Source organism: Gymnodraco acuticeps, unplaced genomic scaffold, assembly GCF_902827175.1.
Source record: "Gymnodraco acuticeps unplaced genomic scaffold, fGymAcu1.1, whole genome shotgun sequence".
In the NCBI taxonomy this organism is placed as follows: Eukaryota; Metazoa; Chordata; class Actinopteri; order Perciformes; family Bathydraconidae; genus Gymnodraco; species Gymnodraco acuticeps.
Genome location: NW_022991154.1, coordinates 5,875,704 through 5,901,438, shown reverse-complemented (window position 1 = coordinate 5,901,438; position 25,735 = coordinate 5,875,704). Strand labels below are relative to the sequence as shown.

General features: G+C 39.9%; 1 protein-coding gene across 1 annotated transcript; it reads left to right on the top strand.

Annotated features, from left to right (window-relative positions):
• LOC117560453 (tetraspanin-1) lies at positions 1–25,735 on the top strand. Its single transcript, XM_034237304.1, has 9 exons — positions 1–126; positions 8,716–8,798; positions 9,308–9,370; positions 13,823–14,029; positions 15,801–15,875; positions 22,338–22,436; positions 24,351–24,494; positions 25,509–25,592; positions 25,676–25,735. Exons 3-9 carry the CDS (start codon positions 9,314–9,316, stop codon positions 25,733–25,735), a joined length of 726 nt encoding a protein of 241 aa, XP_034093195.1. The 5' UTR covers positions 1–126; positions 8,716–8,798; positions 9,308–9,313.

Here is a 25,735-nt window from a genome sequence, read left to right as displayed (position 1 = left end):
CGATGAGGCGCTTTGCATGCCTGATGAGACGTCACAGGGAAATAACTCATCTAGCTGGGCAAAACAAAGAAATGGAGAGGAAGGGAATGAGTGGGAAAGGGAGACCGAGCCGAGGAGTAGGAGAAGGTGAGAGATATATTTTATACTTTTGAAGGAGGACAAGGAGTGATGCTTTGGAGAGCCTTTTGTTAGGGGAGGCAGATTGGCTCGTGCATCAGAGTGAGGAATGGAGGGGAGGCTTTCGCCGTGGCTTCGCTGCCCTCCGCGGTCCATACTTAACGTTTTTTCAGGTGAAGAAGAGGAGGCGGGAGGGTGCCCAGAGTTACAGTGAGAGAGGGGAGAGGGGAGGAAGCGTTAAGAGCACAAGAAGCAGGCTTGATTCCCATCTCGTGGCGGGGAGCCAATGTCCATGCTATTTACTGCATGACAGCTTCCCATATCTCCATCAATCCTCTACACAAGATGGGGAAACTGAAAATGGTGCTGAGGGCCAGGAGTGTGTGTGCTGTAGCATGTAAAAAAAGGCAGATGGAAAGGAGGAAGGAAGGGATGAAGGAAAGGAGCGACAGAAAACAAAGACTTGGGAGAAAGATGCAACATCAAGGAAATAAATAAAAGGTGTTAGCTCCAGCATTTTTGAAAGATATTACTAAAAACGTCTCAAACTAGACAATGAGAAATCACTTTTTAATAAAACTCTATCAAGAGTCTAAACCCTTAAAGTAAGAAAAGACTGTAAGAAGTGTACTTCGTGATCATGATGGAATTGGTTTGGGGAAATACCCTTTTGAAGCATCCTGTTTGGCGTTTTGGACATCGCCGCCTTGGTTTTTTGAAGCAGAAGTGACCGATGGGTGGAGCAATGAAAAACCAAATAATGATGAATTTTAAAGCAGGCAAAATGTCACAAATTAACTTATATGAACCAAAAACACTGTGAAGCTGTAAAACAAAAGCACCAACACCAGATGTATGTGACCTGGAATAAAATCCGGCAGGTAAAAAAACGTACATTTACACCTACATTTTTATATTTTTGCCAATAAAGTATAGTGAACAAATGCTTATGCTTTATTTTATGGATGCATACATTTCAGAGCTGGTCATGATCAAGTCAACTTGGATCTACTTGGGTTTTGAAATACAGACACAGAAACAGGACTAAGAGCAATATTAGGTTACATCTGGACCCAGGTCTGGTTTCGATTACTAAGAAGACCCATACTGTACCTCTGTCCACACTAAAACTAACCATGTATGGTTAATTCCACCTACAGAAACTTGAGACATGTAACAGATTAGAAGGTGCTAATGTCCTTCTGTAAGTACATTAGAACCAAGGAGGAGGAAATGGAAGTTTCTGAACTCTAATCTGTTAGCCCTAACAGCCAACTTATTAGACTCAAGTTACGCTAATTATTACACCAGATGCAATTACAGTCGCAGAGACAAATTGAGATAAAGACAAGGGGGGAAATGGATTAATAACCAAGAGAGGAAAAGAGGCAGAGACCATGAAAGAGCCAGAGAAAGAGCGGCAGATAAAGAGACAGGGAGGCTGCATACAAATGACCCCTTTTAGCTAATTAGCAGCGCCTCTAAGAGCCCTGCGAGAATTGTCCCCTATATGCTGTCGCTGCACAGTGGCCCTATAGGTGGTGAGAGCGAGACCACGGCCACAGGGGCTCATAAGCAATGTGTGTCATTGCGAAATACCATCAGTCATAGAACAAAGGAGGCACGCAGGTCAACGGCAGCGATACGCCGCTGCTCTTTTTCTCTTCCTCCTCTTTTCCCGTCCTTCACTTAATTTTCCATTAACCCCTTCCTCCTCATTTCTTCATCTCTTCTCCCCCATCTCTTATCTGTTCCTATCTTCCTCATAGCCGTCCTGTTCCTTTGTGTGTAAGTCAATTAGCCAGCCCTTTAGTTTTGATTTATGGACCATGGACCTCCTATGGCCTAATGGATTGCTGTGAATTAATATGCAATGCTTATGTGTGTGTGTGATAAATTAAAGCACAGAAGACACAATAGAGGTCACTGGGGTACCTCTCTCTATGCCGACGGGGTCTGAATTGGCGCCACTCCGGCCCCCAATTTTCATCCCTCACTTGAAAGAAATTATCAATTTGTAATGTCGACATAATGGATGATGAACAATAATAAAGTGACTGCTGCGCTCGTTTAGGTGAAGGCTCTCAAAATCATTTGCCATGTGGAAATAATTAGGCACTTCATAAAGATTGGGACCAGCGATTGTTATTGTCTGAACAAAAGGCATTATGGGATGTCAGAGCGACGTGTTCCGAGCAGATTCATCACCACGGATTTTCTTTCCCCCCCTTTGTTGACCGAGGACAACAACACGGAGATTAGAGACTCATCCTGCCTCAGGGGGGGTGCAGAGAGGAGAGGTCAGGATAGGTGCAAGTATTCATCACTATCAACGCCCTCATCATCATCATCATCATCATCATCATCATCTGATTTTTGTAACGCACACGCTCTATGACCAGAGGCTATTTACGCCAATCCAAAGTCAAGAGGCCTCGTACTGGTGGTTTATAGTTCACGGGGTCATGAACTTTGCGGTCTCTATCAGAAAAAAATACGTTTAACATAAGGCCTGTCAGCGCAATACTGCATGCACACACACACACACACACTGCATGCACACACACACACACACACACACACACACACACACACACACACACACACACACACACACACACACACACACACACACACACACACACACACACCACCACCACCTCCAGCAGTGTATTATGTTCAGGTGAAAAAAATGAATGAATGTCCACAATGTCAACATTTCAGGAAATAACTAAGAGAAACAACTGAGCAGTTTTACATTCAGCACAAATAAACTATAATGTAATGGTTTCAAAGTCATAGGGAAACCTTTAACATATGTTGCCGGCAAAGTAGTGATTTCTTCTTTTAAAGTACAAATAAGTCCCCTAAATCCTTTGAAAACAGTTATTTCTCTTCTTCAGTTTTGTAAATCCTTGTTTTACTGACATTGCTAAATTAAAAATCCTCGAATTTCATCCTATCTTTTTTCTTTAAATTGACTTAATAGGGAACGGTTTTTAAAGTGTGTTCAATGGCATAAAATGGTAATACTGAAACAATTTATTTGAGTTTCCTTGTGGCAATACCGGCATCATTAATATTTAAGCAGAAATTCAAATATCTTAGTTGAGTTTGGGGGAACTATCAATTGGACAACAATAAAACATCAACAATTCTTCCATAACCAGAAGCAAGGAATTATGTGTGACACAACTAAACAGCACTTTGAGAACTGAAAAGAAAAACGGCCAATGCACATAATTATGTTTTCTTCTAAAACACTTTAGTCAAAACCGTTTTTTAGTTGACAGCAACAGGACAATTGACTCTAGCTAGCTAGTGTCAAGTCTTTGATTACTAGTATTCTCTAGAGAGAACTGATAGAATTAAAGATGGAGCAAATTAAAACGTTTACTGGAAGGACTAAGAGTCAACGCTGGACATAGTACTTGTATGTGGGCTTACAATGTGGGGTAATGATGTTTTTCTATAGGCCAGCAGTGAGTGATGCCCTTTGAACGTTTAAAGGCACGTTGCACCCTGTTAACCAAGGGATGTAAGGTTGGCAACCATGAACCGTAACGTCCCCAGTTAAAGTCGTCTGGGGACCTGTGTTGCATGTCATTCCCCATCTCTCTTCCTCATTTCCTCTCTTCTATCACTGTCAGTATGAATAACAGGTAGTAAAAATGCCTTGAAAATAGTCATTCATAACATATTCAAAAACTTTAATTATGATTTATGATTTATATATAGTCATTTTAATTACGCATGTGTACTTTTATGGTACTAATTAGTGGTGTCAATCAATTAAAACATTTAGCGTTAATGACAAAAATGCAATAAAGGTTTATCACAAATTTGAAATATTAGTATTCATGTGTGGTGCTGTAATAAAGAAATGGACGACAAACTGGTGGGAGGAATCTACCTCGTGCGGAACACCTAATCAATGACAAATGGCAAATGCACTAAATCACGATAGAAAACTAAGGAAAGTCATTTTGCTCAAGCTTGCGCTAGTTTCTAGAAGTTGGAGATAGCGGACTGGCTAGTTAGTTAGGGTTAGGAGTTAGAATAAAGTAAAACATGTTATGTTATTGCTGCTTACTGATGTCAAATGGTCTCCTATCAGTTCAATAGGGTGACTGTGGCTGCGAGGAAGTGCAGTTATCTTTCAACCAGAAGGCTGTGGGTTCGATCCCAGCCCGTGCAGTCAACATGTTGATGTTTCCTTTAGCAAGATACTTAACTCCTGATGGCGGTATGTGTATGAATGTTAGCTCAGCAGGAATAATGGGTGAATGACTCGTATGTAAAGCACTTTGAGGGGTCGAAAAGACCTGCTAAGTATATAAGTACACTCCATTTACCATTCAATACATGTAGCTTGTGCCAATTCCTCTGCTTTCTTTGCCTTTTCACTGCCATGTAATTCATGGTAAAAATCCGTAGGAAGTTGGAGTCAAACTTCAACATGTAATTCATTTCCATCACTTTTTCTTAACACGCTAAGGTTTTCAGATGAAACACAAGCGTTGAGGTTGACATCTCTGGCATTATCAATTTATCAAACCCATTCCCTATGACTAGTTTTAAGACATTTTTCTGTGTCTAGTTATAAGACATTTCCTTGTTTCAACAACAAATTGTAGCAACCGTGTGTCAAACTAAAAGTATTCATCATTTCCAGGCTGATCACCATGAGTCACAGAACTTTATCAAGGTGTCTAGGAACTTTTAATGAGCAGTTGGACCATTAACGCTGCCGAGCTCGAGCAGGATGATATTGTATCAACCTTAAAATCAGGTTACCGGATGAATCAATGCTCACCTGGGATCTACAAGGTATACATGTAATAGCAGCAGCAGTGTGGCAGCTGCCCTGGGGGGGCCACTGATAATACTCAATCTGACTGACCTCATTAAGGGACCCTTTGTTTTTTACCTTCCCCATCTCACCCAAGATATCCACAGCCCGTCACTGCTTTCATCAGAGGAGAAAAAGCACACATCTGATCATTTCATTCTCCACTCGCCGCGGGGACAGTGTGTGCGTGCGCGGGACGCTGGCAGAGATTATTAACGGTTTAATGGATAACAAAGCCTGACAGGTGGTCCTCTTGCTGAGATTAAGGACCGGTGGGTTAATGACGGTGTGGGTGAGATTGTCATAACTCAAAATGGGGCCATTAAAGGGATATTACTGAGAAAGACTTCGGCTGATATGGGCTCAACTCCCCAACAAGGTGGCATCGGGCAGAGGGCTTTTGCCATTTTTCAGGGAGTTTTTTCTTTTGCCTGCAGCTCTATATAAATGGGCTCTAGAAGAATCTTAGGCAGAAACATGTGATGAGACAAAGGGAAACACTGTTGAATCCTGCTGCTGCATTCAACCATAAAACACCGGTGTAAGGATGCAGAAGAAATGCCAAACCATAAAAAAGATCTGTCATCAAGTTTTTAGCTACAGCTTTATTTTGGTAACCCTAACCCTTATTTTATCTAAATTGATTGGATTTGAATTGGAACTCAATTTCACAACTGAATTGGCAGCATCCCGAAGTGGTGACGCCAAATAAACAGAGAACATTTTATTTGAGTTTTTACTTCTTTTCACTCCTGTCTTCCTGGACAAAGAAAAGCAAATTCCTCCACTCAGGGAAACACTCATCACCAGTTGAAGCTGCAGGAGAACAATGATGAGAGGGGGCTCTCTGCAATTCACTACTCCCCTCTGTCGGTGAGCAGGGGCCACTGCAGTGTTCAGGGGTTAAAGGAACAAAGGAAGGAGAGAGGAACAATAGAGTCGACAGCATAAAGCAGCAACACAGCCAAAGGAGAGAGGCAGATGGCCAAAGTGGGTGCTGCTGCAGTGGTTTGGGAGTGTAAAGGAAGAAATATAAGTTGGATGTTGTGTTTTATCCTCAAATATTTTGTACTATTCAGTAACTTAATGTCAATATTGTGGTAATATATTGTTCACATTCAAGCTATCTGATCAAGCCAATGTTATCACCACAAGTTGGTTTAAGACGTGCTAGCTTTTTAACATTTAATGAGAGCACTGTATTCCTACAATATGCACCTGCATTATATTGTACTGAAAAAGAATAAGGCAAAAAGTCACTAACAGAAACTATTTTTTTCAATTTTCATATATATATATCTGGCAAATGTATTGAGTGTAATTCCCCATATCTTATACAGAGCATATTAGGGCTGCTAGCGTTTAATGAAACTTGTTTAGCACCCAGAACCAGCATCCATACAGCAGGGACATTTTTGCCAGCCTGGAACAAACATTGCGTGCCTATTTGGTTGCTAATTTAACCCCTGTATAGTATATGTGATTGCATGGGAAGACGCATAATTATCTTACCACTTGGCATGTTACACATTTTAAGCTTTACCTGTGTCATTGAGGGCGCTCTGTTCTGATTCCAATACACTTTACTTACGTTAGGGCAGCACTACTTCTTGGTTAAGTGAAAGAAAATATCATGGTTTTTGGATAAGTTTGTTAGATAAATTAAATCACCAACGTAAGTTAAAAAGTCAAAGTAAAAAAAGTCAATGGTCGATATAGCTTTCACTTGGGTCAAGAACCCTGTCTTGTACTGTACTGAAAGCACAGAAGTTCAAAAGCCCATCATTTGAACAACAATTTGATACATCTTGCAAACGTATTTCTATCTCATGTTATGTCACCTGGAGTTGTTATTGTGTAAATTCCCCTATATCCAATACAGAGCATATCAAAGCTGCTAGCGTTATATGAAACTTGTATAGCATCCAGAACCAGCATCCTTACATGTATTGTACAGAAAGCTCATAAACTCAAAAAGCCCATAATCCCAAAGACATATGCCTATTGGTCCAAAGTGTTGTTGGTTGTAGGGAACTTTTCAGAGTAATGTGACCTTGTTCGTTTTTTGGGGATTTTCGGACACATAGGATCTTTATTAATGTTTCGATATAAAGCAGATAAATTGTACACGTCCATCTATTTTATATTCCAATCCCAGAGAAAGGGATCCTGTGCTATACATCTGTGTCACTGTGTACCTGTGTAGAACTGGGTGGGACTATCGGAAACAGTTCTGAATTGGTTTGAATCCTACTTAAAGGACAGAAACAACTTTGTTTCTATAGGTAAATACACATCTGAGTTGACAAATATGACATGTGGGGTTCCTCAAGGCTCCATCTTGGGGCCTCTTCTCTTTAACATCTACATGCTACCACTGGCTCAGATAATGAAGAACAACAAAATAAGTTACCATAGCTATGCAGATGACACACAAATTTACGTAACAATTTCACCAGGAGACTATGCTCCAATTCAAACACTGAGTAAGTGCATTGAACAAATCAATGACTGGATGTGTCAGAACTTTCTCCAATTAAACAAAGATAAAACTGAGGTAATGGTTTTTGGAGCCAAGGCAGAACGTATAAAAGTTAGCGCTGAGCTTCAGTCTGCAATGTTCAAAACAACAGATAAAGCCAGAAATCTAGGTGTAGTCATGGACTCTGACCTGAGTTTCAACAGTCACATTAAAACTGTTACTAAATCAGCCTACCTAAAGAATATATCTAGGATTAAAAGACTAATGTCACAGCAGGATTTGGAAAAACTTGTCCATGCTTTTATCTTCAGTAGACTCGACTACTGCAATGGTGTCTTCACAGGTCTCACTAAAAAATCTATTAGGAAGCTGCAGCTAATTCAGAACGCTGCTGCTCGAGTCCTCACTAACACTAAGAAAGTGGATCACATCACTCCTGTTCTGAAGTCTTTACACTGGCTTCCTGTGTGTCAAAGAATAGATTTCAAAATACTGCTGCTGGTTTATAAAGCACTGAATGGTTTAGGCCCAAAATACATTTCTGACCTCCTGCTAAATTATGAACCATCCAGATCTCTCAGGTCTTCAGGGACTGGTCAGCTTTCTGTCCCCAGAGTCAGAACTAAACATGGAGAAGCAGCGTTCAGTTATTATGCTCCAAATATCTGGAACAAACTCCCAGAAACCTGCAGGTCCGCTGCAACTCTTACTACTTTTAAATCCAGGCTGAAGACTTTTCTTTTTGTCGCTGCTTTTAATTGAACTATTCATATCTTAGACTGCACTGTAACTTTTATCCATGTACTTTTTCTTTTAATGTTTAATTGCACTGTAACTTTTATCCATGTATTTTTTCTTTTAATGTTTATTTTATTAGCTTTTCTTTTTAATGACTGATTTTAAATGCCATTTTCTTAATCTCTTTCATTTTTTGTAAAGCACTTTGAATTGCCTTGTGTTGAAAAGTGCTATATAAATAAACTTGCCTTGCCTTGCCTTACCTGCAGGGGTCAGAGCTGCCACTAAAGAACCTGTACCTGAACTCCTCCTGCTGTCACCTGTATCCTCATTCCTCAGGGACCACGCCTGAAAGGAGGCACTTATCATATTTCTGAAATCAGATTATTTCACCTGCATGGCCATCATCACTCTATGGATATCTTTCAGACAGATTAGTGCCTGGCACCTCTTACCTGAGCCACAGGAAAATAACAAAACTATTTTTGAAATTTGTTTCATCGCGTTTTTTTTTTCATTTAAAAAGGTCAGCTTTCCTGAAACCAGGGACTTTAAATGTGTTGAAATTGGCTTTACTTTGGATATTAAGAAAGATTACCACACTAAAGGGTAAGATTTTTTTATGGATCTATTATTATATTTTTACTTTAATTATTTCACTTTACCATTTGCTGTGCCTTAATGTCTCTACCACGTGTAAACACATTCCTCTCTAATATGGCTTTCCCTCTCCAAAGATCACCCATTATAAGATATCTTTACTGTTTCTCACAGCTGTGTGTGAGTTATCATTAAGAGTCATTGTCAGCGATGTAATTTTCACAGTAATTTCTCTGGGATGTGAGCTGGATGTAATAGCACAGCATGCATGTGAAGATTGGCCACATATACCGTGTGTGTGTGTGTGTGTGTGTGTGTGTGTGTGTGTGTGTGTGTGTGTGTGTGTGTGTGTGTGTGTGTGTGTGTGTGTGTGTGTGTGTGTGTGTGTGTGTGTGTGTGTGTGTGTGTGTGTGTGTGTGTGTGTGTGTGTGTGAGCATGTGTGTGAGCGAGAGAGATATAAAAGGTCTCGGCTGATGAAAGAGGAAATGCAATAATTTATCTTCTCCTTTTATTACAGATTATAATGGGCTTCTTCACATTCGTCAAATTGATGATGGTCTTGTTCAACTTGCTTATCTTTGTGAGTATGTGTTTGCGCTCTGATTGCATGCTCATATATGAGGAGGGGGTTGGGGAGAGATGAAAAGTCATGTGTGAATTAAAAAATAGCTGTCATCACAATGTGAAGAAAATCATTTCATAGCGTCCTTCAACGCAAACATTCATTACACAAACATTTCAGATCAGCCAGAAGCCATACATGATGCTCCTTTTTCTCCTCTTCGTAGCAATTTTCATCTCATTAACTTCAAAGGCTCTAATTTTGCCAGCTTCATCTTCGGCTTAATGTTGATAACTAATGTGGTTTATGAAGTGGAGAGAAACTTTGGCGAGGGTAAGCTGAATTTGCCCGCCGAGTCGGGCCCACCTGGAGTCCCACTGTCACAGATGAAGCTCCCAGCACCAGTCATCATTTTCCTCACATTTCCAATACGCTGCTTGATGAATCCGATGCAGCACCTCTTAAAAGTCACAGCAGCGCACTGATTATGATGTCTGTTTGAAATGTTAGCCAGCAGTGCACAATTGATTAAATAATTCTCTGCTGCTCATAAAAAACGATGCTTTAATGGGACCGCTCAAACACTTCGGCTGTATTTCAAGTTTGGCGTCATCGTGTTCGGGGGCCATCTGCATTCTGAGAATTTTTATTTTTGAGGAAATTAATGAATGTTCTTCGGAGAATCTGGGTCATTAACTTTGAAAACTTGACATTAAAATGTTATGGTTTGTCTTTGCTAAGTAGAGAAGTCAGTTTTGCATAAAGTTAAGCTGCTAACTGTGATTACATAAAGAAACCTTTACCGTAGCCATAAATAATAGCTCCATATGTTTCATGTCAATCTATAATTAGTGTAATAAACTTTAAAATAGCTGAACCCCATAATTGAACCGTACACCAGTCATCTGTGCAAGAGCTAAAACCAAACCTCCAACCACAGTTGTGGACATTGTGGTAAAACCTATTTGACAGTGAAACATAATCTACCATAGTTCCGGACTTATACTGTAGGTCACTAGTTCACGGTGTCATCCCACGGATAGAAGGCAAAGACACCACATGTTAATTGTACTTAAACATAAAATAAGATCAATTTCATAAACTAAAATCAAAAACAAACTAAATTAAAACAAACAGGTTTGTTTAATAATGCAGTTAGACCAATGACTCCAGCTTCAGTCGAAGTAGTTCTGTTTAAAATCCCTTTGTGATCTGAATGGGCTGATTCATTTAGAGTTGACCATTGTGACAGAAAACATGTTGAAATCCTTGGTTTTCAGTAAAAAGCTGTGATTCTAGATGACGGTAGTGCTGTTGTCTTTCAATCAGAAGGTTGCAGATTAGATCCCAGACCATGAATTTAATATGTTGATGTATCGTTGGGCAAGATACTTAACAACAAGTTGCTCCTGAAAATGGTGTTTGAATGTTTGTGAATGTTGGCATCCTTGTGCTGGTGGCACCTTGCATGGCAGCCCCTGCCTTTGTGTGAATGAATCACACCCCAATGGGTGAACGATGACTCGTAAATGTAAACCGCTCAGGAGTCGTAAAGACTGGATAAACACCTTATAAATGAAGTCCATTGACCATTTACCACCAAGAGACCTCCACCTACGGCCAACCCAAAAGTGGTTTGGTGACCAAACAGCTTTTGTCAAAATTAAAATAGAAAATTGGGACCGATTTGCTTTTAAGAGAGCTGTATTTGAAATGTGCGCAGTTACTACTATGAAGAACTGTCATCAACATAAAAAACGAATTGAACAGTATCCTGGTACTGAATGCCATTTTTGAATGTGTGAAGAAATAGCTTAAGAAACCCATTTGAGTGTTGATAGAAACAGTAGGATGCAAGTCCGCAAAAAATAAACCCTTTGATTCTAATTCTAAGTGTACATCTCGACTCTGCCTTGGAGCCGATCAAAATGCATTGGAAATTAGAAGTGTCTCCATGAATGCTCTGTGTGTGCAGATCTGTGGCCCGAGAGTCGGAACTTAATCAGATTGTCTGCTCTCGGTAATATGACCCATGAAAATGGGTTTTTAAACTCAACTGACGTCTTTCTCATTCCATCCTATTGAAAGAGAACCAATTCCATTTCAATTGGGGTGGGACAGGCCCGTTCTCTTTTCTGCTCGCTCTGTATCTTTCTATCTCTCCATTCACCTCCCCCTCTCTGGAGGCCGTGGCCTCTTATTCTGGTGCCTGTTATTCATTCACTCTCCTCTAACCCTAATATGTTATGTTTCCCATCTCAATACGATAAGACACTGCTTCTTCTTTCCCCCTTCTCTCAAAAACCTGATTTACTTCCAGTGCTTTTGCCATGTGGGTGTTCAACTGACAGGGCATCCACCTGCATATGGCACACCATCAAAGGAATTAGCTATTTATAAAAAAAATGGAAGATATTGTGCCAACTATAATTATACCTGGTGAGGGATGATGGTGTCACATATGGAGTAAGAGGGGCAGTGTGTTTGTCGCATCACATTTAGCCAACAGGGCAATGATGGCACTGAACAGGTTCAGGAGACGAGAAAAGAAACCCTGGAGTGAAAGGTGGGGAGAGGCTGATGGAGAGTAAAAAATAGATGGAAAGAGCGAGGCCAAGGTAGGGAGACAAAGAAAATGATGATCCCCACGTGGGAGACGTCAGCGTCTGACAGGAGATGTGGCGTGTCGGGGCCTGAAGCGGAGCGGAGGCCCCCTGACTGCAACAAGCCTGATGGAGCCTGACAGACAATATCAGGTTTCAAACATGGTTGCTGCCGAAGACGAGAAATCACTCAGTACGAGCAGTTCAGGGTGAAATATACAGAGGAGACGGAGGAGGATAAAAGGGTGGAAGAGAAGGTCAGAGGTGGAGAGATGAGGAGGGAGAGGCAGACAGAGCGAGATAATGACAGTGGGATCTGGTGATTTACAGAGTGTAATGTGAAACATGTGACATAGTTTGGATTTTGTTTGTTATGAACAGGTTTCACATGTTTTGGATTTCTATGAATGCACGTCAGTGATCCCGTTGTAATGCCTGCTCTACTTTACATACTCTATAAAGGGATGTCAAGAACATGTAGTGTGAGTTTTTGTTTGGTACATAAGCATCATAATCCACAATTTTTTATTTAAATTAAGGTTATATATTTAAAATTATGCTTTTTGTTCCTCACGATTCGCAGGGATATGACTCTAGGCATAGTATACTTGTCGTCCAGTGTGTGGTTGATTGTATTTAGTCAGTTGTTATGTGATTCCGTTTAACTGCCAAGACAAAAACATTTAGTATATCACATACTGGTTACAATTGGCACAATCTCCAAACTAAAAAGGCAATATCAGCTTCTTTCAAGTGTAGCTAACAGATATACAAGCCATGGCTTCATTATTTGTGTGCCACTCAGTTTTTCCTTTAAACTTTAAGCAAATAAGAAGTTGGAATTGAGAGAAGATGCAAGACTTGTTTCACAAGTAGGCAGTTTACAAGCTAATTTTAACTAATAAAAAGGTTGCGCAAACATGATGGCAAATTCTTTTCGGACTTCAAACCAAAACCCTGAAAGCTTCCGATGCCAAAATCATGTCTTGTTGGTAACCGATACTGCCAATCTTTTTTTTATAGAGATTACATATTTCCAAAACTGAATTTCCCCTTCGGGGGATCAATAAAGGTCCATCTTCTTCATATGTGAAGTCATGTCCTTGTTCTCATTAATTTCCTAACTTGCAGACCTGACAAATAAAACATCCATGTCTTTAGAGAACAGGAGATTTACACCACCTTGACTGTGTATACTGTAATCCTTTAGCCTACTTATATGCACCTCAAGGCTTGCTTTATTCAGCAGAACAAGAAAATCAATAAATGGCTTTTTGTCTATTATGCCTGTGTGACATGAGGGGAGATAAAGGCAGTCATGTAAAAGGGCAGTTATTTCATTTAGAAAAGTAAAAATAGGCCAAGTTGGCCCGAGGCGGCACCTCTCTGTCTCACAAAAGGAATCATCCTCTCTCCCTGAATGGAGTGAACGATATTGAGGTGACATGGTGTCACTGAGAGGTAATAGTAAGACAGAGTTAGCCATGTAAGATGGCCTTTTATTTCCAAAAACCCATTATCCCCTCTAGGGCTGTTAACCCTCCCAAATGATGGACATTTTACTTGCCGTTTTAAAAGATATTGTCTCCCCTTTCTGGCATTGATAGTATCCCTATGGAACATGCCATAGTAACAGAGTATGGCAGAAGCTACGTTTCTGGAATGGTTGCTCTAGTCTAAAGTCACCACAACACGGGTATACTGGGAAGTACAGATGACAGCATTGTGTGAGGTGTGTGGCAAAGGCTCAAATGTAACAGACCATCATGTATTCGTCAAAGTCCAACACTCCAGATTTGAAGTTTGTGCTTGTATTGTTTTGTTTGCACTAATTTATTGTGAATATGTTTACCTGATTATTCTGCAGTTGGGTGGCTTGACCTTGCTGGCTATGGGCATCTGGGTGAGCGTGGATGGGGGCTCCTTCCTCCAGCTGCTGGGGCCTTTCTCCAGCCAAGGCATGCAGTTTGTCAACGTTGGCTTTTTCTGCATTGCCATCGGGGCCATGCTGGTCCTGATGGGGTTCCTGGGCTGCTGTGGGGCCCGCAAGGACAGCAAGTGTCTGCTTCTCACGGTAGGTGTAAAAAAACTAGTATGGAAAAGTGTCAACACTATTAAAGTTGTGAGTTCAAGGCATGAAGAAGGTGTACTTCACCAACGTGCCAATGGTAACAAGATATGAATGGTTTATTTCCTGCCTAATCACAATGCTGGCAGCCCATTGGTTATGGAATCAATAAGAAGACGTTTTGCTTGATCTTAATGACACAAGCCTGATTCCATAGTATTCCCACTGACTACAATGTGAAATGGAAAGTGCTGTTTACTAAATAAATGCCAGGTCTGTTGAAATTATTTTAAAATGAGCAAGAACTTGGCAAAACTCAACAAAAAAATGTGTTTGTCATGAACATACAGCCATACTAGGCGGGTTGAAAATAATAATTTACTTAAAATAAACAGCAACACCAAAAGTGTGGGGAATGCTGATAAATAAAAAGAATATAAATGATGATTTCTTAAGGTGCCACCCATTTATACACAAAATAGTCAAACTAAACGCAGTCACCAAGTAATGTAAAGGTGACCAAACAGTTACAGTATAATGAACTTTCCTGACCGCAAAACAATCTCTGAAGGGTTAAAATTGGAATGAAAATACCAACAACATCCAAACCAGCACCTGGTCAAGATAGCCACACCCTAAAGCACACAATTTTACTCTAAATAGTACCTTATTTTACTAAAACTAGCGTCATGCTGTATTAAAAAAAATACTTCAACTAGCAACTGAGACAATAAAACCTCTACTGTAGTAAAGAATCATGTGGGAAGTACAATTATTTTCTCATAGACTTCTAGTCAATCAGATATTTTTGCAACCAGTGGACTCGCCTCCTGCAGACCATTAAAAAGAGAATGCATGTTCAAGGGACATTATTGGCTTCTATTTTAAGACCTCAGTGTTGCCGCTTGATTGCTTCCCAGTGCCTTTGGAAGAGTTCGACAAATTCAATTATGATGTAAAACACCTTAAATGATTATGTATGGGTTCATGAGGTGCTTTTACATCCAGTTGCTCCACATTCAGAATCACACCCATCCTTCCATTTGCACCCGGCTCATCAAGCGCTCAGCTAATGTCCACATCCGCCCCGACATCCTCGTATACCTGCTACCTCCGAACAACACAGTGTACATTATTATGCTCATTATCGACAAGCCAACTACCTCTTAGTCCACTGCAGTGAGTCTAATGAGGAGAACAAGCAGCCTTTTCCCCCTGTGGATTCCCATCATGTCCACATCTCCCATTGAGTTGAATGATGACGGTGCAGCAGATCCCACGACTGACGGGACGAGCGGGAACCAAAGCACCATGGCAAACGGCTGTAATGGACAGCATTAAAACAATAAATGAGCTGGTAGAATGGAGCATTTGCGCTCTGTGTCTGCTTATTGTCCCCCTGTGTAATCATTAAAGCTTTATCGAAAGTTTGTGATTGTTACGTACAACAATAGCTGTTTAAAACTACTCAGGATATTCTAATTTGTTGGTGGCAACAAACGTCAGAATCATTTATTTTAGTCTGGTGTTTAAAATATATGTATTTATTTGTACAAGATTTAGTTTTTAAAGGCTCCGTACTCCAATGCTGTATCACTTAAGGAGCAATTGTTGACAAAAGGAAATCCCTCAGTTTATGGGATTAAGAAGCATCCACTTCTGCCTTTTAATGCAAATATTAATGCAGATAATTGCTAGACTTGGATTTGTAAAACTGACCAAGACCATTTTTAATATAATGAAGTACTTAAAACATTCTCCTTGTCCCATCCTGCAGTTCTTCTCCATCATCCTCATCATATTCATCGCTGAAGTGGCAGCTGGAGTCGTGGCGTTGGCATACTCTTCATTTGTAAGTTTCCCCCTCTTCACCTTTCTTCCCATTCACTGCCTCATCACATATCCCCTCCCTCCTCTCACCCCTCATTCTCCTCCTCTTCCCTCCCCTTCCTTTGTCTCTTAATTCATCTCGTCCCTCTCCGTCTTTCTCTTTCACCCTCTCACCTCCTCGTCCCACTCTCTGGATTTTATCTCCATGTAAATTCTCCATCATAGCCGTAGCCATCATTGAATTACTGGCTTTATGTCCGCCTGACTACGTTCGGCTACTTAATGACTCCGGGATAGCCCAGGGGCCATGTGCGCCGTCTCCAACTTTGAGCAATTTATTACTCTGGAATATTGAAGCTAAAGCATTTTATATGCAAAATAGCCTATTTACATATGTGTGACACTCTCTTTCAAACACACACACACACACACACACACACACACACACATGCTCCATTTACATTTAGTGCCACGTATAATAATTACAAGGATTTCAAATGAGCTATGTAAAAGGAGGTTAGTGGAGATTGGGGACCTAATAAAGAAAATAGAGAGTGGAGTTTTTTATCCAATCATGGGATGTTTCTGAATCCCTAGAAGCAAGACAGGTAATCTAACAAACATCCATCTATAGGGAGGAGAGGGGCCTTCCTGGGAACCTCACTTGTAGATGCTGGTATTGTTGGGATTGGTGCAAGATACTGACAAAAGATATGGACTGGGACTTTCAATGGGTAAATGCTTATGTGAGTTGGTTTGGAAGGCAACAGCAAATAAACATTTTGACGTTTAGTTTGGAGAACATGTAGATATTGAATTACTTTTTTCTTAACACAAGATAAGGTTATTTCCAATTAATATGATCTTGTTTCCTGTATTATTCTCGAAAGAGTGGGTTCTATGCCTGTTATTTCACCAATGCAGGATGTGTGCATTTCTTACTGTATATACTTGGAAAACTGTGTTTTTATCACTACAGAGACTTTATATGAATTTCACCATGCAACCTATTCATTTGGTTTCAATATAATGATATTGATTTTAGACTCAGAAACAAATAATATATTGTCCTCTATTACTTATGGCAGTACAAGTAGAAAAAAGTCAACAAAACTTGGGTCAAAGTCAAACAAAAATGTACTTTTGTTTCAGTAGACCACATACAAAGTAACAAAATAGTCACATAAGATAACGTTATCTTAGTTATATCATATTGCATTTAAAAGACTGATTATCTTTTTATCAGATAATATACATCCACTTTTTACACATCCTATTCTGTGACTACATTCTCTGACAAATGTATGGCATATGATACCATTCATTTATTTATGATGTTTTAATGGCATACTGTAGTATGCCTTGTTATTGCTTTTTTTATATGACATGTATATGAAATACTATACTATGACCTTATGACAAGTAACTCTCCAGCTGGACTTTACATTGTACCAGGATACAAACACTCCTTTCTAGGAAATACTTTAAAATGTTCATTTCTACTGCTTGACAGGTTAATCAAAAATGTTTACGACTCGCCTCTAGATAGAAATAATAAGTCTTTTTTTTGTTTTTGCAGTGAAGCCATTTACTTCCCCCACTCCCTCCATTTATGTCATGTTAATTCTCGCTCCATCTAATGCATTCTGGTCCTGTCCAACCCTGAGTGTGCCTGCTCTCACACAAAGAAGCTCAAAGAGTGTGTGATTTTCTGAGTGTGTCCTTCGAGGCTGAGTTGGGAGCGCCGCTGCTGCTGAGGCAGTTTTGCTGAAATACATTTGCTCCATTTCGCTCGCCTCGGTTAGCTCAGCATTTGCAAATGCCAGACAAGCTATGTAAACGGCATCTGGCGAGAGCAGAGAGAGAGAGAGAGAGAGAGAGAGAGAGAGAGAGGTGTGAGCTATTGTCTAAAGCTCAGTGAAATGCAAGACATAACTCAGATGCGTCTTCCTTAAACAGATCACAGATAAGGTTTAGAGTCTATTTAACGTGCTGTGTCTTTGCTTTAGCATCATCTGTTCATTACAAACACAAAGGACATCATAACTTCCATCACGGATATGAGTCTGCGAGAGCAGCTGTCCATCTTGTGCTTTTGATAAGACACAGTAAACACAATAGCATCTGAATAATGAATATGGCCAATGTACATCTAATATGCATATATATAGCACCCTGTGTCAATAAGTAAGAGACAGAGGCGTATACAATGAAAGGAGGCTGTAAATAAAGCGTTGATCTATTCTGTCCTACTTATCTGAGGTATAAATCTGCCTTTTGGCCACCATGCCCTGCAGCTCATCTAAACAAAGAGCCTATAACCTTCAGGTGGTCCGAATAACTGAGATTTAATAAGCAATTTCAGCAGGCATTATGAGAGGCCGTCAGTGGTCATGGTTGTTCTTTCTCCGTCAAGTGATTGGGAAGTGACCAGGGTGAGATTTATTAGTGGGGCTGATATGGACTTCATACTGGATGAATGGAATTGATGTGATGTGGCGTTTAATGAATCACACGGACGTCCGTGTACAGTAAAGGAATGTCCCCTCAAAACGTAATCCAATACTGATTGCTGTTTGCTTTAATATCTCAGCAGTAAGAGGAGATATTAGGCCCAGAGTTAGTGATGCTAGATGATTAGAGCTGCACCGATCAATATCTTTACATTAACAAAGGAGGAAATGACTTTGTGTATGTGAGAGGGGTCACTCATCATGACGAACCCAAGGAGAATCATCACCAGCTCGAACTGCGCCTTTTAGCATCTGTTAGCATAGTGATTATTTTCTATCTCTTTACAAAAACACAAGGCATTTATCTTGTGTTGTTCCAGCTAGCAATTTATAAATGTTTAAGCAGAAGATTCTAAAAGATAATTCCAAAAAGCAGTAAATTGTCTGAGGTCATACAACATTTTTACCCATTAGCTTTTGCGATTGATTTATATGTTCAAAGGTTTTAAACAAATATACAAATTATACGAAAACATTAAAAACATAAACTGCCTGCCTTTAAACTTCACATGTATTCAAATAACCGTATGTCATTTTGTATGGGTCTAGCCTCTATGGACTGGTGCAGGAATGGGTCCTAAAACCCAGAAATTAGTTAGAATTTCCGCACTTCCAGATCCCACATCTCTAATTCAATTTTTTTTAATTAAGGTCTGTTGTTAACACAAGCTTAAAGGATTTTCACATTTTGTTATGACATAAATTACATCAGTAAGTACCAACTGGTAAATGTCTGAAGCTTCTATGTGTCATAAAAATAGTGACTGAATGAGACTAAACGTCATCACACCGAAGTCCAACGTTAGCTTAGCCGTGATGATGCGATAGTGATGTAGTTGGTTTATAGCATAATGTTACCTTTTTACATCAATCGATTGCATTTACGCTTTAAAAATGTTACGTGGAGATTATCCTGCTGAACAAAACGTTTTAAGTATAACACAAAGTATATTTTCTGTTGAGGGAGCCCTTGCTATGCTAACTTTAGGGTCGGCCTATTCCGCCATTTTTACTATTAAAATAGTAACTGCAATAAAACTTCTTATTGTTAGCTACTGATTTCGACAGAGAAAAAAACTAAATAATTATTGACTTCCATTAGAATTCATACTCTTTTGGTTACGCAATGGTAAATCGAGCCGTAATTATCCTGGGAAATTGTACCCAGAGGCAGATGGATTTGCAAAGTGAAAGTGAGGCTTATAGGGAACCATTCTAAAAAGGCATCATTATTGTAAAGCCATTACATTGTGCAATCAACATTTACTCCATAATGATAAGTTCAAGCAAAAACTGCCACTTAATCACAGATCTTTGTAGTGATGCTTAGCTCTGTGAATAGAATTCAAAGACAATAAATGAAGGGATCAAACTGGGGCTTTGTTGACAGTAGATGTTACAAATACAGGTTTTACAATGTGTGTTCAAAATATTTATTTTTGCCCCCTTTTGCATCTTTTTTCAAATGTTCTACTGCATTTAAGCATACATACAGATGGAGGGAAATGTAACCAATGTCTCATAACAAAGCCTTGCTCAACTGAATGTTATATGGTTCTCATTTATTGCTTTTCCACTTAATAACAATAACCAATTAGCAGCCAACCAGTTACTGCAGTAAAAGATATCGATAATTATTTCAGAATAAGCAACACTCTGTAAACAAAAGATCAATATCACATGAAGCTGAAGACTTGTATCATGCATGTGTAGGTGGTGTACTGTGTAGGTGGTGACCGTATTGATAGATGTGTTATCGCTTTTGCCTCACTGGGCTGTGTGTTGCTATAGTCTTTGTCCTGCCTGTCCACCGTGTGTGTGTGTGTGTGTGTGTGTGTGTGTGTGTGTGTGTGTGTGTGTGTGTGTGTGTGTGTGTGTGTGTGTGTGTGTGTGTGTGTGTGTGTGTGTGTGTGTGTGTGTGTGTGTGTGTGTGTGTGTGTGTGTGTGTGTGTGTGTGTGTGTGTGTGTGTGTGTGTGTGTGTTTGCAGGGGCCCATATCAGTGTGTAAGCATGCGAGTGTGTGTGTGTTTAACAGGATGTGGCGAGGCGCGGGGCAGAGTGACAGTGATGAATTAGCCGGCTGGTAATAACCCTCTCTGATCTCAGCCGCTCTCTCTGCTTCTTGGGGGGCACTTTTAATTGTGGCATGTATCCCAGCATCCCCTCGGGCATCTCGTACGCCTGGCCCCTTCACTGTGCGCGCACACACACACACACACACACACACACACACACACACACACACACACACACACACACACACACACACACACACACACACACACACAGAAGAGGCATTTTCAGACACACTAACCTGATACACGGGTGCACATGGCCACATGTGCGTACAGTAAAGCACACACTCTCCCTCCTCATCAAATGGGCCTTTGTGTGACTGTACGCGACGGGATTATTAATCAAAAAGGAAACAACAGACAGAGGATGGGGGGAAGGCGGGAAAGAGAGCTAACCTGTGCGTTTGTGGAGGAATTATTCCACAACAAAGACTCCCCTCCTGCCTCAAACATAACCTGCCTTTTTGTGCACTTTGGCTAAACAGGAAAAGCGGACAAAATGTGTCCTGACCGAAGCCATCAGGAGCATCTATATATATGTAAATGCTCCCCAGTTTACGACCATAAAAAGCAGACGAAGAATTGAGAATAATGGCTCGGCCATTTTTTGATTTTTTTTTCATTTTTTTCCAGGTGCCATGCCGAGGCTGTTTATTTCCCAAGTGCTTTGTGTGAGAGAAGATTTATTTAATTTCTGATGAATAGGTGACTTCCAGAGAATTACCTTTCCTCCCCGTGAAATCAGCAGCAGTATATTATTTTCAGGGGCTTCCGTAGTGTGGTGTGTATTCTTGAGTGTGCGTTTGTGTGACACTGTTGGACTCAACTGGAGTGCAGTGAGGTGCTTTATATCCGCCCACAGGAGCTTATTTGCATTTAAAGGCCTCTCATCTACATACCGGACACTACCGATAAAACAGATTACATTTTAAACGGTTCTGGAAATTCAGGACGTTTAAGTCGAAGTTGGGAAATTGTTAAAAAATGGGAATCTTTTGTCAGACTTTAAAGGTTAGGAACGTTACAGATAATGTTGTCAACTATGGACAGTTGGGACATTTTGGTTTACATTTTTTCTGAAATGTGAGGAAAGGATAGTTTTTTGAAAATGTTGTGTTCAAAATTCCAGGAAAGACAGACAACTTCTAAGTTTAACTATTTATTATAAGAGAGCAAAAGATATATATTCACTTAACAAGGACTCCGTCACGTCATAGAAATGACAGACAGCAAAACTGTAATCTATAACCACTATTTCCGGAAAGAGCCTCGAACCTCGTGCGACAATACATTTGTATTACACAGGGCGTTGCTCGTACATTTATGATTGGTCAAGAAGACTAGATGAAGAGATACCGTGGTTTAGACTTGGTTCTCTTTGGTAGGTGCACAGACTCAGATAGTCTCTTGGCAACACGATCCTCCCAATCAGCATTCGGCCGGCCTGTGGAAGTCCCTCCCTACTCTGGCACCATCATACGTAATTTGTTTTCGCTAACGTTTCTACAGAAAAAGTGTTATCTTCATAAGGCTGCTTTCTAGCTATGTGTGGGAGCGGAGCTCACCCAAAGCTCAAGGCCGGAGTGATGTCCTGTTTATGAATAACTCTTTGTAGTCTTCCAGTGTCTGCACCTGACCTTGCTACTCTGTATTTCAGGCTAAAGACGTCTATTTATTCCAAAGTCACAGCCACATTAAATCAGCACAATAAGCTTATAATGTAATAATAAGAATCAGTCTTTCTAATGTTATATAAAAATAGACTCCACAAAAATCCAAAAAATCTTTGGAGGACATTTCTTTAAAACCAAGAATACTTGTTTTTGATAAAGCTAAAATCAGATTCAGGATAAGGTTCTGCCAACAAACTTCTAAACCTGAGTATGTTTCCCTCAGGCTGAGGGGATCATCAGAGCGTGGGTGACCCCTGCTTTACAGAAAGACTACGGCAGCGATCCTGTGGTCACAAAGATCTGGAACACCACCATGACAGAGGTAGGCCTACAGTATTTCGTTTTCACCAAGTGCATGTTCAGAAATCAAAGTACTGTTTCTGCATTAAGTCACAACAACTGCAAATGTATGTAAAGGAAAACCCAACTGCTTGTGCTAGAAAATGAAGCCGATTAAAGAAGCCAAGTGCCAAAACAAACAAAATCATATAGTGGCCAAACGGTGGTACTACAACTACAGTTTCTCTGTAACACCACTAAATATGTAAATGCGCTAAAGTACTTTTTTGTCTGTAACTCAGCGCAATATTTAATTTTTCGGTAAATGACCTACCCAGTACAAGCACTTATATAGCCCTCTTTTAAATCATTAGGTTTCAAAAGTTGTAAAATACGCTAAAAGCCGAACCCAGAGTGATTTGACTGTGCCGAGAGTGATCTTGAGAGTGGATGGGTTACTTTTGCTCTCGAGAGAGTCAGACCATTTTGGCTTCATGCGCTATTAAGCAAATGGTGTACTCTGTATCCAGTTCTCTTTATACATCTATGCCAAAAACAGTCAAGCAAGTCAATCCCAGAACCCCTTGTTCAAATTCACAATGTAGCTTGTAGCATAATACATAAACAGATTTACACCCTGGTACAACAAATTGTTTTGGTCTATATACACTGTAGCACATTTTCCCATTCATGACCACCGTTTACATTTTTGTATACATGTAATTTGTCCAAATTGTATTAAGGCTTAATGATGTACATAACTCAAGGCAGTGTCACTTTGTCACATTTTTTAAAGTCCCTTCCTTTCAATGAAAATACAACTTCTGAGGCATCACAGTCAAACCCATGGATAGTAGATAATGGGTCATGCTGGCTTTTGAGTGTAAACAATGGACTATTCAATGGTTTCTCCCTCTCACACTGTCCTGCAGTAACCTGCAGGTCCGCTGCAACTCTGACTACTTTTAAATCCAGGCTGAAGACTATTCTTTTTGTCGCTGCTTTTAATTAAACTATTCATATCTTAGACTGCACTGTAACTTTTATCCATGTATTTTTTCTTTTAATGTTTATTTTATTAGCTTTTCTTTTTAATGACTGATTTTAAATGCCATTTTCTTAATGTCTTTCATTTTTTGTAAAGCACTTTGAATTGCCTTGTGTTGAAAAGTGCTATATAAATAAACTTGCCTTGCCTTGCCTTCACTCAGCTGATTAATAATAAACAGACTTCCTGTGGCTAAAGTGCTATGCTACCAATCTTTCAATGGAAATCAGACAAAAGCCATAACAGAACTGTAGAGCGTGCATGCCATCTCTCTGGGTTTGTCCATCAGTGTTACCTCAGCTCACCTGCACTAATGCCTCAGTCAAGGTAACTCAGCTTTTATCCCCTCCTTAACTCACTTAATGAAAAACAAACTTGGAATGCCACTGGTTTGAGAATGCAAAGAAAAGTGTTGAAAGCATGTTCCAACCTTGACTGGGAACACATGTTCTTACTTATATCAAGAGAAGCAGAAGTTTTGGTTTAATTTAATGAAATGGAATTCACTTGTTAACACTCAAAGAGTTTAAAAACAGACATTTGTAAAACTCAAAGCTACTGTATGTGGTGCCAACAGTGTCATGGTTACTTTCTTTAACACACAGAACCTGTAAGTGCAACACAGTGAATAATACAGATCAACCTTCGACTTTTTTGTGCAAATCTTTTCCTTATTTCGGATAGAGGACACTGTAGAAAAGTGGGGGCGGAGAGGTATGACATGCAACAAAAATGCCAAGGCTGGAAAATATATGGCATTTGAATAGAAATACTCAGACAACAAACTGAACTGACAACCTCAACTCACACAGCAGCAATGATTTTACTAAACTTTACTGAACTAAAAAGTTTTCGTACAAAATTGCACATTGGATATAAACAAAAGTGTTTTCTTGCTTTTCCTCTCAGCTGAAGTGCTGCGGTTTCAACAACTACACAGACTTTGTGGGCTCTAAGTTTGAAGAGGAGAACGGAGGTAGTCTACCCCCCACCTGCTGTTGGATTTACAGCGCCCCCTGCAGCAGCATCGAGGCAGAGCGCAGCGATGTGCAGGTGAGATGGAAACAACACTACAGTTAATATAAGAAGAATATAAAAAAGTATACGCATACAGGAAAGTTGAGCACTGTTGACAATCCAAAAGCAGCTCAAATTAAAGGCCTTAGATTCCCATTTAAATATCTCTCATAGATTTAACAGAACATTGTGACCTTCGTGAATGGTGGGGCTACAGCCTCGCGGTTGTATGAGACTGCATTTATTTACGTGTACGTAATAAACTGTCAACTGTGTCATTCTTGTTTTAAGTAAATTAGACAGTAACAAGACAATGAATTGACAGCCATTCAAGAGGCTCTGGGGGACTGTACTGGCATAGCAGCGACTTGAGGCTAATGCTAATGTCAACATGCTAACTTGCTCAGAATGACAATGCTAACATGTAGTTTTACACCTTTTTAGTACAGCCGTACTGGAGACCCAGTCATGTTTTGAAACTAGGATAATAGCACATGCTACCGGAAGACATATTCACACTTTTCTTTACACAAAGAGTTACAGAAATGTTGTGTAAAGAACGGAAAGGAAAGCTAGAGGGAGGTCAAATCCTGATGCCACTTTGACACAGCTAGTCAATCAAACCAAACTTCAGGTGGTTGTGATTGTGTGTTTTCAGGGCAATTCATACGATTATTGTTAAGGTATTTCAATCTCTACTAAAATAGGTGGACAGAACATCCAACTTCCTAAAAAGCCCTGTAGCTAGCAAAGCTAATACTACCAGTTTGTTTTTGTACTGTTTGTCAATTCAATAAAATGTTGAGCCTGAAGACTGGATCTTTTATGCTTTTTTCATCATATTAAATTGGCCAACAATGTAATCAATAAGTTTATTAAAAGTCATATTTGCTGTTGCTAATTATTTGCAAGTAGCCCTGATTTAATAGAACAACATAGCAATATAGTAAATGTCCTTTTTTTGTGCCTTCCATTTGTTGACTATTGTGTGTATCATGTTGATTTGTGAATAATTGATTATTATATTTACATACACACTCTTCCCCTCAGGGCTGTTTCAAACACATCTTGAAGATCCTCAAAGAGCATGCCAACATTGTGGGAGGCATCGCTGCAGGAATAGGAGTATTGGAGGTGAAATGTGAAAGGGAAAGTCATGATTGAATTTATTGAAAATGTGCTCTGTTCGGCTAAAAGTTAGTGCTTTTGTTTCTCAGATTGCTGCCATGATAGTGGCCATGTACCTGTACTGCCACCTCGACAACAGAATCAGCTGA

What these genes read in the sequence shown, in the direction of transcription:
- LOC117560453 (XM_034237304.1), top strand. Translation starts at nt 9,314, where the DNA reads ATGGGCTTCTTCACATTCGTCAAATTGATGATGGTCTTGTTCAACTTG. An exon ending in CAGAGCGCAGCGATGTGCAG is followed by an intron (nt 24,495 to 25,508) that starts GTGAGATGGAAA and finishes TCTTCCCCTCAG; the next exon opens with GGCTGTTTCAAACACATCTT. An exon ending in CAGGAATAGGAGTATTGGAG is followed by an intron (nt 25,593 to 25,675) that starts GTGAAATGTGAA and finishes TTTGTTTCTCAG; the next exon opens with ATTGCTGCCATGATAGTGGC.